Source organism: Sarcophilus harrisii, chromosome 6 (genome assembly GCF_902635505.1).
Source record: "Sarcophilus harrisii chromosome 6, mSarHar1.11, whole genome shotgun sequence".
Lineage (NCBI taxonomy): Eukaryota > Metazoa > Chordata > Mammalia > Dasyuromorphia > Dasyuridae > Sarcophilus > Sarcophilus harrisii.
Genome location: NC_045431.1, coordinates 248,546,554 through 248,559,713, shown reverse-complemented (window position 1 = coordinate 248,559,713; position 13,160 = coordinate 248,546,554). Strand labels below are relative to the sequence as shown.

The window sequence follows — 13,160 nt, the reverse complement described above, 5'->3', positions numbered from 1 at the left end:
GTCAAAGAACTCGTAGGGGATGACCCATCTGCATGTGTCAGAGAGAAGCAGAATGGAGATCCAGGGTGTTTCCTCGCCTCTAATCGCTGTATCTCATTGTCTCTTCTATAAGATTTGCAAAACTATTTACTATCACTTTATGACCCTGCCACATCTGCCTGCATGTCTCTTCTTTGCCCACTTTGCATCTTACCTTGTATTATAGTTATGAATGTGTATAACAACCTCATTCCCCTTGCACACAGTACAATGAAGACTCCATGAAGGCAGAGACTGAACCATTTTATTTTTGGGTGGAGAGTGTATCCAGAAGTAATTTGCATAGTTAAGTACCTGGGGAACTATTAAGAAATGCACAGAAAAAAAGCTTGATTTGAGATTGGAGAGGTGGCTGGTAGAAACTGCTAGAATTGGGATCAGGCAGACTTGGGTTCAGAGCCCTTCTCTAACATCTGGTTTCTGTGGAATACAAATCATCTAATGTCTCTGAACATCAGTTTGCTCCTCTGGAAAATGGGGAATACTGATCACATAAGGTCATGAAGTTCCAATGTGATAATGTCAAGTAGTTTTGCAAAACTTTACTTGTATCATAAAAGAGATGGGTTTGGAATTAGAGAACAATTAGAGAAATTTGGGTTTGAATGATGATGTCATTGACTATGGCTTTGGACAAATCCTTATAAACTCTTTGGGTCTCAGTTTCTTCATTTGTAAAAATATTGTTTTAGATAATTTCTAAGTTCACTTCCAACTCTCTCTTGGATCCCATGTTGAGTGTTGAAGGAAATGGAGTCTCTAAAGGGTAATTTTGTTCTAGTGCAACAGAACCACTTATAGATTTCTTTTTAGCATCCAGAGAGGAATCATATGCTCTCTTTGGGAGTAAAGAAGATGATCCATCTTGTCTCTCCTCTATTCTGATCTCTGATTTAGCAGGTCTGAATCCTGTTTATGTTAGAATATGTCTTCACCAACACTTATAGGTGGCTCTGGCCACCCTGTTATTGGAAGAAGCCCTTGAATGGGTCTACAATGAGTCAGAGGCTCTCTGCTCTGTTCTAACATCTGTTAATTGTGTTTAGTTCTAGGGACTGAATAACAATGAGGACATTGCTCAACTGGAGAACATCCAGAGGAAGATGAGTAGGATGGTGAGTGAGATGAAGGAAGATCAAGCTTTATGGAGTTTGACCAGCAGAAATGGTGATGAGTAGTCAAGTGAAATGGAGACTCAGAGGAAATATAATAACTACTTTCTAGTATTTGGAGGACTGTCCCTTGGAAGAAAGAGTAATCTTGTTCCACTGAGTTTGGGAAAGCAGAATTAGAAGCAATGGGCAGAAGTTGCAAAGAGATTTTTAGGCTGGATATGTATGTAAAAAAGAATAAGAGATAACTGATGTTCTGCCTGGGGAATCCCTTGAGTTCTTCTTGATGAATGATCCCATAGCTCCAGTGGCCCCCATCACAAACTTAGAAGATATAAACAAGAGTCACACAGTATGGATGAGTTATGATGTTTCCATTAGAGGGAATTCCACACAATTGGAATCAGAAACATGTTGGGCTTTTCTGCATAAGTTTCCTAATAATTTGTGGTACCCTAAAGTGGAATGAGCCTCAGGAGGTCGTAAGTCTCCAGTCCTATCTCTGAAACTTTTCAAACAAAAGCAAAGGGCCCACTTTCCCAGTGTCACAGAATCATACATTTAGAGCTAGAGAAGACCTTAATCCAACCCTTCTCATTTTGCAAATGAACTGAAGCTCAGAAAAGTTATAAATTTGTCTAAGTCATACATATTATGATTTACTTGCAGCTGAGGCATGATTTGAACCCCAAAATTCTGATCCCACATGCTGGAATTTTCTGATGGATGTTTACAAAGGGCATTGTTTAGGCAGAGGTTGAACGAAATGGCCTTCGAGGTCCTTTCTGACTGAGATCCTGTGACTTTAGGAATTTAGACTTCAGTGGCTTGTTTTGGAGCAGTGGTCCTCAAACTTTTGTTCTCAATATCTTTATCCTATTAAAAATGATTGAGGATCTGTCCAAAGAGTTTTTGTTTATGTGGTTATAGTTATAGATATTGATCACATTAAAAATAAAAACTAATTATGAATTTGTAGACTCTCTGAAAGATTTCAGAGATTCCCAGGATGCTCTGGACCAGACTTTGAGAACCACTGTTTTGGACCATGTGATCCTTTCAGAGAGTCATGCATTGTGAGGACACTGGAATGAAACTGAGAAAAGAACAAGATCAAAATTCTCTTTTTGGTAACAGAGCAAAGCATTTGCCAAAATCTTAAAAAAGAAAAAGTAAAACAAAACTATTGAGGCTGGAAAAACAAAGTTTTCATTTCTTCTTCGAATCCTCTGAAATTCTGCCCTATGTAAGCCATCCTCTGAGGGCAGTAGACTGATGGGTCCCTCACAAATGAAGCATCAGTTCTGTTCTTCCTAGGACCATTTGATGCCAGGTTCTCTGTATCCATGAGGTAAAAGGACAGAATTGTCCTTCAGCTGGCAGCAGCCCCAGCTGCATTCGAACCCCAGGCTCAAGGGAAAGTTCATCTGGTCTTTTTATCTTCCCAGGGTGATTTAGGAATGTTTTGACTTCTGTTTCTTCACAATAAGTCTTGTGCCTCTGGAACTCACCCTGAATGAAACAAACCATGACCTCTGAATCAGGGCTAGGACATTGCAACCTGAACCTTCTGTTTTGCTTGGGCAGCTCAGGGAAAACAGTTTCCACAACTTAGAATAATAATGGTACCTCTTATTTATATAGGATTCAAACATTGGCAAAGTACTTTTAATCATCTTGCTTGATCACACCAATAATCCTGTCAAGTAGGTGCTGTTATTATCCTTATGCAGAACTGATCCTAAGACTGATTAAGTACTTGGAGGGTTATGGGACCATAAGAATCAGAAATAGGATTTAAATTTGTCTCCCTCTATTCAGATCTCTAGCTTAGCCCATTTTTCCAAAGTACTTCTCTTGCACACACATGCTCTATCTTTCCCATTTCCATGGAAGAGTCTTATTAAAGTCCTATAGTTAAAGCTTGAAGCTTTAAAATGAACTCAGAATCTCAGCATCAGAAGGTACCACAGAGACTATTGAGTCCATACTGTACCCATCATGATATGATGACACAATAGTTTATGACCTGACACAATATGACATGATGTGACAATATGTCACAACATAATATTCCATGCCAAACCATACCATAATATGATATGATATAACATGGCTTTACTCTGCTCTGATTTTAGAGAGGCGAAACTATCTCTGGAGTCAACCCATTCTACTTTTGGACAGCTCCAGTTAGGAAAGTTTTCCTTACATAAAATGTGGTTTAGTTATTTCCTATTCTTCATGATTCCATTCTCTCAGCTCATTTTATAGATGAGAAAACTGAGGCAAACAGGGTTAAGAATACCAGGCCCACAACTGGTAAGTATCTGAAACCAGATTTGAACTCAGGAAAAGGAGTCTTCTTGACTTTGGATACAGTACTCTATTAAATGGCAGCACCATTTGATTGCCCCATTTTCTTTTCTTTTCTTTTTCTTTTTTTCAGTTTTATGGAATCATAGGATTATAGATCCAGAAAAGAAAGGAAATTCAAAGGTGAAATAGTTCAACCTTTTCATTTTATACATAATTTCATTTCATATAAAATGAGATCTAGGGAAATTGAGGAACTTGTCCAAAGTCACACATGTAATAAGTAACAGAGCCAGGAACTGAACTTGAATCCCATGACTATAAATCTTCTTTTCTTCCATGACATCTAGATGCCTCAATAGGCCCTTCCCATACTTGAATTTGCCTTGAAATTTCTCATGTCCCATGCCCACACTAGGGTGTAGGCTTCTAGAAATTGGGCCTGGTGTCTTTTTTATATTTTTATTTCTATTTTCTATTACAGCAAACTGCTCATAAAAATCACTTCAATGTTTGTTGGACAACCTGATTAGGACCAGTAGACCGCTTTCTTGGATGTTGGAGGCCATGTTGGAAGTGAGTCTATCTTTTCTCCTAACCTGATTAGCTTCTTTCCATGAAAGGGCACTTCCGGTGCCTGTCTAGGGTATCTCCTATGGAGTTAATAAAGGATAATTCATCTAAGTTCTTCCCAGGGCACTGAGATTTGACTAAGCCAAGCCATTCAGGCATTGTGAGTGGAAAGGGGACTGGGGTTGAGGTCAAAAGACCTGAGTTTTTCCATAATTCTGCCACTTAGTACAAGTGTGATGTTGGGCAAATTATTCCCTGTCTCCTGAACTTCAGTTTCCATCTTGGTAAAATGAGGAATGATGATATATTTTACTTCCAAAGAGCCAGGTTTAAGGGCTACAAGTTAATTGTGTGACTTGAACCAAGTTATTTTTCCCCTATGAGTCTCCATTGCCTACTCAGTAAAATGGAGAGACTGAAAAAAAGAGCTGAATGTCAGTTTAAATCCCAGTCCTGCTACTTCCCAACTTACTTTCCTGAGAATCAGTTTCTTTCTCACAAAAAGAAAGATGATTTTCTGTCCTACTATCCTGGTACAAAGGAGCAAATACCATCTCTACGAGTCAGAGGACCCAGCTTCAAAACCTACCTTATATTTACTACTAGGTGACTTTGGATAAGTTAATTAACCTTTTTGGCTTATTTTTTCATATATAAATTAGTGGGTTGATCTGAGGTCTGTAGTTAGGATTCTAAATGTAAGTGATCTCTCTCTTTGTAACATCCTTCTTCCTACAGAGAAGTCTCCTTGCCTTGATGGAGGCGAATGGCACTTCGGTGAAAGAATTTGTCCTAACGGGGTTTCCTGTGGGGCCCAAGCTGCAGATTGTCCTTTTCTTCACCTTTCTGACTCTCTACCTCATCACCATCGGTGGCAATCTGGGGATGATCTTTCTAATCCAGAGTGACCTGCGACTCCAGACTCCCATGTATTTCTTCCTCAGCCATCTCTCCTTCTTGGATTTGTGCTATTCCTCTGTCATTATCCCTCAGATGCTCGGGACCCTGAAGACCGGTGGGACCCTAATCACCTATGAGCACTGTGCCACGCAATACTTCTTCTTCACCCTCTGTGCCAGCACCGAGTGCTTCTTGTTGGCCGTGATGGCCTATGACCGCTACGTGGCCGTATGTAACCCCCTCCTCTATGTCACAGTCATGACTCCACAAACCCGACTTGGACTGGTGATGGGAGCCTATTCTGGGGCCATGGTCAACGCCATAATCCGTACAGGTATGACTTTCTCCATTTCTTTCTGCAAATCCAGTCAGGTGGACTTCTTCTTCTGTGACTTACCTCCCTTGCTGAAGCTCTCATGCATGGAAACTGGACTCCAGGAGCTGGTCATTTTCATCTTTGCCTTCTTAGTGATCATGATTAATATGAGCATCATTCTCATCTCCTACCTGTTCATCATCAGGGTGATTCTACGCATCCCTTCTGCTGGTGGACGGGCCAAGACATTTTCCACCTGTGGTTCCCACATGACCGCAGTTGCCCTCTTCTTTGGAACCCTCATTTTCATGTATCTACGGAGTAAGGCGGTCACGTCTCTGGAGGAGGATAAAATTGTGTCTGTGTTCTACACGGTGATTATTCCTATGATGAACCCCATTATCTACAGTATGAGGAACAAAGAGGTGAAGGAGGCTCTGAAGAAAATATTCAGGAGAGTGAAGATCTCTCAAGCAATGTGAGGTTCTAGTGCCATCAGATCAGGAAACATTTAAATCCATCAAGCTTGGGAAATATCCCTTTAACACAGCCTCCTCATCTCATGATTTTAACAATAAGAGTGCTTCCCAATCCTGCCCCAGACATGTATTAACTATGTAACCTGTACAAGTCAGTCTCTCTCTCTCTCTCTCTCTCTCTCTCTCTCTCTCTCTTGCCTTCATAAGTCTCAGTTTTCTCATCTTTAAAATGAGGGGGATAGCCTTGAGAGTACCTTCAATTTCCATACCATGATCCTTTGCTCATATGAAGGTTCACAAAATGTTTTCCATATATCATTTCATCTGATCCTCATAACATCTCTATTAGGTAGGTACAATATGTGCTATTAGTCTCCTTTATTTAGTCTTCATAGACCAAGAAACTGAAGCTAGTGTTTTATACAGTGTTTTAAGATGTGCAAAGTTCTTTACATCTATTATCAGTTTTATGTTCATTTACATTCATTATTCAGATTTTTTGGGACAGCTCCAGTGAGCAGTTGAGGTCATTCCTCAAGAGAAAACTCCTTCTATCAATTAAGATTAGATCTTCTCTGCAGCTTAGATTATTAGAGAGTTGGATGGGGACCTAAGAGACTAAGTGACTTTCATAGAGTCACTCCAACACTATGTGTCAGAAATGAGACTAGATGGAGGTCTTTTCAGACTTCCAGGATGACTTGAGCATCATGCAACATTGCCTCTCCCCTTATATATCACTTGAAGGCAACATTATAGGCATTTTTAATCCATTTTAGGGATAAGGAAAATGAGGCTTATAGAGTTTACCTGACATTCATGGTCACATAGCTAGTATGCACTAGAGGAGAAATTTGTACCCAGTGCTGACTCCAGATAAAGTGCTCTTTTTTCTCTACCCCATGGTTTCTACAGTTGTACTCCCTTGACCATTCCAAGTTAATTAGGTTTTCCCCCTCATGTTTCATATATAGTTTATTCCTCTATATTAATTTCTCAAAAGTTTGTTCTATTTAGTATTCATTTTCAAAATACTTAAAATAATTAAGTCTATGTTCAGTGAAGGACACCATGACTCTGGAAGAATGAATCTACCCTGCCCAAGGGAAAAAATAAATAAATTTGGACACCTAAGCACTCCTCTATTAGGTATTTGCATATAAATTGGTTGCTAGTTATAGACATGACAGAATCTGAAACATTAAAGATGTGAATTACTCAAAGAGAAATGGAGAGACATAGGGTAGGTATGAATAGGCTACAATTTATCATCAATGAATAACTGCAAGAAAGGACTTTGTAGGAATATATAAATAGAAAGTGTGGATTGGTCACTTTACCAGAGAAGGGATAAACAACAGGCAACTCTTGGGCTCATTGGTTAGCCATGAAATGTCAGAAAATCTTGGAAGTCCCTTAACCTTCCTAGATGAAAGGTTTCTGGGTGTATCCCCTGTGGCAGATTTAGGGGAGGACATAGACAAGAACTATAAAAGATGGCCAAGGATAGTTGGACTATAATCCTGCTCCACTTAAGAAACCATCCTTATCATTGATATCTTAGAGCCATTGCAATGTAAAAGACTCAAAGAGTAACAGAAAGCAACATTTGAAAAGATAGTATCATATTTATGATATGATATGAATATCATAGCTTCAGCATGCTCCACTGCCACTTCCTGATATTTAGGGTGTCCCAATGGATTTAGTTATTAGCATCTTGCCTAAATTATGGAGTGAGAGGAAAGCATAATGACTATACATGAGATTTTTTATGTACAGTACTTTATAATTTAAAAAGTACTTTACATATGTATTCTCTTTGAGGCAGGTAAGAGAGTGATTTTTAAACTCTTCTTGTTCTTGTTTTTGTTCTTATTTACTGGTGAGGAAACCGAAGTTCAGAAATATGGAGTGAGTTGCTTGATTTTATATACATGATATGTGTCAGAGCCAGAACTAGATCTCAGGTCTTCTAATTCTATTTCTAGCCCCTTTTCAATATGGCAACTTAGAAGTTATCTCAGGTTGGAATTGAGGATAATGAGAATTTACTAACCTTCAGTAGTAGAGGTTAAGTGATTAGGTAATGAGATTAATTGATGAAATTAAGCTAGATGCCACATATAATCTTAAAATTGAGGGACCAATTTATACCCCAGATATACTGTGGGATCTTTTCAGTGAGATCTGAAGTCATTCAGAAAAATTGGTTTTACTATCCATGAAGGGAAAACAAAGCGGATGCTTAGATTGCTGTGACAAGCATTTAAGTGGACATTGAGTTAGTCTATAAGGACCTATATCTTGGACAGGTGCTACTAATGGACACAATTTACAATCAAATTGGAGCAGGTAATCGGGCTAGATCACATCAGTTTTTTAATAATCCCAACCTGATCTGTAGGAATAATCTTTTAGCAGAAGTATTCTCTTGATGATACTATTTGGCTGCGACTCATTGAAGAGCATGATCAAAGAAAAGTCAGTATAGGTGAGTCAAAGGTTACATGTGGTGGATTATGCAGTAGCATGTTATCAATGATAACTCACCGCCAACAAGTCCAATAAAAGATATCAAATCCATGCATGAGTAGAAAAAGAAGTGCATAGGTCATATAGTGAGAGGAAGGGTAATCAAAAAGCATTACTAAAATGTCTGCTATGCTAAAATACAAAAACATGGCTGCCCTGAGGAGTTTACAATCTGATAAGAAAGAAAACATGCAAATTACTATGTACAAACATGCTGTATCCAAGATAAGTAAGAAATGATAAGCAAAGAAGTCACTAGAATTAACAGGGTTTGGGAAAAATCTTCCTTTGGAAAGTCGGATTTTAGCTCAGATTTAAAGGAACCCAGGGAAGCCAGAAAATAGAGATGTGGAGGGAGAATATTCCCAGTAGGGGGAATGTCTAGAGCTCAGAGATGGAGGGTCTTATTAGAGGAACAGTAAGGAGGCCATTTGAAGAGTGCATAGGAGTATTGTAAGGTAGGAAGGTAAGACTGGGTTATAAAGGGCTTTGAATTTTTAATGGAACATTTTGTATTTGCTCTTGGAGGCAATAGGGAGCCACTGGGATTTATTGTGGAGAGGGGTGACATGACTGGGCCTGAATTTTAGGAAACTCATTTTAGTGACTGAGTGGAGGATAGATTGAAGTGGGGAGAGACTTGAGGCACACAGGTTCGCCTTCAGGCTATTATAGTAAATTAGGTGTGAGCCGATAAGGGATAGCACTGGAATGGTGGCAGCATCAAAGCACAAACGCATAATTGAGAGAAATTGCAAAGATGAAATTGATTGGCCTTGGCAACAGTTAGATATGAGGGGTGAGAGATATTTGGAAATCTAGATAATTAATGTGTTATCCTTTTAATCATTGAATTAATATTACTTATTAAATTAATTAATATATTAATTGATTAATATTAATATAATTAATTCATTTATATATAGATAGCACCAATCATTTGGGGGACACATATGACACAGCTGTCTTAGTTGGGGTATTTCAGGCAGATAGACCACCTTTTGAATAGACCACTAGATCTGGAACTGGGATTTAAATTCTGTCTCATATTAGTTGTGTGAGTCTGGGCAAGCCACTTAATGTTTGCCTGCCTTAGTTTCCTCATCTATAAAATGGGGATATTAATAATTATCTCCCAGGGTTTATTGTGAAGACAAAGTGTTTTGCAAACCTTAAAGTGCTAAAAAATGCTAATTATTGTTATTATTGTTTTAAGAACCATAGAACCCAGAGTGATGCTCTTTGGGAGGCCAACTGTGGTTTACAATGACCTTCATGAAGTAAAATTTCTGGCTTTTATCTAGATCAGAGGTTTTTGACCTCTGGTCTTTAAATATTTTCAAAAAATATTTGCAAAATTGCATTTCAATTGAATTAAGCTACCCAAAAGGCAATAGAAATATACATGCAAAGGATGCGAAGGTGACAGAATATTACATAGAAACTGTAGAACAGAAATCAACAGAAAACTCTATGACAGAGAGCATATACATTCCCTTGGTACCCATGCCATAACAATCAATCTAGAGGAGGGGTTCTTAATTATATTTATCCATCTTTCCATCCATCCATCCATCTGTCTACCTATCTATCTATCGTCTCTCTCTCTCTCTCTTTATATATATGTGTATGTTAGACCTCTTTTGGCAGGCTGTGAAACCTGTGGTTCCATTCTTAGAAAAAAATATTATATTTAAAAGAGAATACATAGGATTGCAAAGGAAACTGATTCTATTGAAATGCAATTGTCCAAATATATATGTATATATTACATATATATTTGCAGTTCTCCAAATATATATATATATCTATATATATTTGGACAATTGCATTTCTATATACATATATATGTAAACATGTTTAAGAACTTCTGATCTAGATGAAGGACTACACACAACACATTGGGCAGATCTTTGTGAAAGATTTATAAGCATTCATGAACAGAATAAGAAAGGGTAAAAACACTGTGATCTGTAGATTATGATTTGCCTCAATGAGTGGAGGAGGAGGAAATGTGCCCATATCAATGAAATCATTGACACAGAAAAATATTTTGAAGTACAAACAATCAGGGATAGAGAGACTCAATTTCATTTTTGAAATAAAGCTTCATTTTTTTTCTTGAAGCACCATCCTTAGAAAATTTGCTTTAATTGACTTGAATGGTTTCCTGTTGCTAAGTAATGGAAAACCAACATTTCTCCTCTAGGACACTTATTGTACGAAAATAGTATAATTGTGAATGCTGATTGTTCTCTCCCATTGCTTTCCATATCCCAAGGCAATATTACCTAGAAAAGATCTCCATGGAGACCCCAATGTCTATATCTAGGAACAAACATCCATACACTCACAAAATGTCTCTTAACAGAGGGCTTTCTTTCACTTACTTTACTTGATTTCAAAGTAAACTTAATGCTGGTGAAAGCAGAACTAAAACTTCTCAGTTTTGTCCAAAAAATGACATTACAAGAGTGGAATGGATAGGTCATGAAGATATTTGGGCCATATCCTGATGCCTCCCTCACAAACAGCTATGGGGCACAATGGTTAGAATCAGGAAGACATGGTTCAAATCTGGCCTCAGACACTTCTTAGCTACATCACTTAAACTCTGTTTCAACTTTTCCATATGTAAATTAGGAATAATAATGATACCTACCTCAAAGGGTTGTTGGGAGTATCAATGAAATAATATTTGTAAATAATGCTTAGTGCAATTGCTAGAAGGATGACTTTTTGTTTGAAGATAACTGTGCGCTCAGTGCAGCTTTTGATTTGAGATACAACAGAGAATGGATTGATTCTCTGCCACTTGTGCTAATTTTGGTCTGACAATTACACTAGCATCACATCATCCTTATGTGGAACCATCATTTATAGCAAATGGAGAAATTTTAATACCGTGAATAAGTTTACTGACCTTGGGAATCTACTTTCCAGACATGTAAGTGTAGATGAAAAGGCCGACGTAGCACATTGCCAGAATTAGCTCAGTGCTTGGGACTAAAGGTCTCCAGAGCCTTTGTGCTGACCTCATTGTTATATGCCTGTGAAACCTAGACTGTCTGCCAGTGCCATGCCATTGCTTCTATTTGAATTATCTCAGGAAAATTCTGAGACTCACTTGGGAGGATAAAATACAGCCATTGAAATCCTTCCTCCAGCTGAACTTTCTCAAACATTCAAACTATTGCAGAGCTGCAGTTTCTATGGGCTGGTCACATTGTTTGAATGCCAAATATGTATTTGCCTGAAGGACCATTTTACAGAGAACTCACACAAGATAAGTATTCACACTTCTGGAGGAGTGGTCTGGTCTGAAATCAGTGATCTGGTCTGGAGGTCTGGTCTGGAGATCTGGTCTGGAGGAGTGATACAGGGACATTCTTGAGATCTCTCTGAAGAACTTTAGAATCCGTTGTGTGAATGGGAAACACTAACATGAGACCATGTAGCAAGGTGTTCTCACATCAAAGAAGGTGCTGAACTCAATCAGCAAAGCAGAATTGTGATATCTCAAAAGAAATGTGATATATGCAAATATAGACACATCTCCTTCCCATTTGTATGAACCATTTGTGCCCGACTTATGGTAGAACCTTCTGAGCCATACTGATCTGATCAGTCACAGTTGGACACACCATACCTTGATCCCAACATCATGGTGTCATTTTGGTCCTCTTCAAGAATGAAGGACAACAAAAAAAATGAACTGTTTATGGGTAGTCTTAAAATGAGAATAAATGAGTCTGGGAAAAAGTGCTCTCTTTATTTCTATGGATAGTAGCAGCTACCTTTGTTCCCACAGTTTGCTTACCTTCTCTCCCTAATTGTGGTTACTACTGACAATAGAGTATCGCTCCCTTTTTACTCCCACCTGTACTCCAGCCCCATTTAGCATCCTAACTAGAGCCACTGCAGCGTGGTATTGCAATTTTTTGGTATACCAGTCTTAAGGTTTAATGGTCAAAGGGTAAAGATCAATATGGTACAACTGAGGAGCTTAAGAGAATTGACCAAGTCATAAGTACCTCAACTGATACATTCATATTTGGTTGATCAGATGTCTGAGAATCATGTTCTAATCTTTATTGTTAACAATAGGGCCATCTTTGTTTATATAACTATTTTACATCTTATTTATTGATTTGGGTATTGAGGTACCTGCCAATTGTCATGTCAACCAGCTGATCCAAGTGTATGTGGCAGATCAAACACTGGTGTTTACAATTCTTGGATAACTTCTATTCGACTTTGGAGTGTACTTTTCTATTCACATTTAAATTGAATGTATCTGAAGCTCTGGCTATGAGTAGTGAAATTCCATTGGAAAGATTCACCATGGGATAAGGTGGAAAAGAAGCTTCCTGTTTTGGAGTTTTCTATTACTCTTTTCTTTCTCTTATTCTTTCATTCCATCAATTGCCAAGCCTTGTAAGCCCCACTTTCACAATGTCTCTTGCATCTCTTCCCTTCTCTCCATTCACTCAGACACTTCCCTGGTTCCTCATTTCTTACCTGGATGATTATGGTAACCTTCCAGTTGGTCTCCCTGTCTCTGATCTTTCCTCATTCTAATATCCTTCACACAATTGCTAACTTAATATTCCTAAAACACAGATATGGCCGCATGACTTCTCCACTTCAAAATATTGTGTTTCCTGATAACCTTGAGAATAAAATGAAAACTCCTCTGTCTTCTATTTAAAGCTCCCCACAATCTGATTCCTACCTACTTTTCTTGTCTTATTTGATATATAGAGTCATTTCAGTCAAAAAGGCAGGCCCACTAGCCACTCCTCTGCATGGGACATTTGAGCTTTGAACTAGCCATTCTGTATGTTTGGAATGAACTTCCTTCTTATTTTTCTTATAGGATCCCAAGTTTCC

General features: G+C 38.3%; 1 protein-coding gene across 1 annotated transcript; it reads left to right on the top strand.

Moving 5' to 3' along the window:
- The first annotated feature begins 4,778 nt into the window (after positions 1-4,778).
- LOC100931611 (olfactory receptor 9I1-like) lies at positions 4,779-5,877 on the top strand. The gene has a single exon (XM_031941952.1). It carries the CDS (start codon positions 4,794-4,796, stop codon positions 5,733-5,735), a length of 942 nt encoding a protein of 313 aa, XP_031797812.1. The 5' UTR covers positions 4,779-4,793; the 3' UTR covers positions 5,736-5,877.
- The last annotated feature ends 7,283 nt before the right edge of the window (positions 5,878-13,160 follow it).

Bases quoted from the DNA above. Each gene is read 5' to 3' on its own strand.
- LOC100931611 (XM_031941952.1), top strand. From the start codon at position 4,794: ATGGAGGCGAATGGCACTTCGGTGAAAGAATTTGTCCTAACGGGGTTT.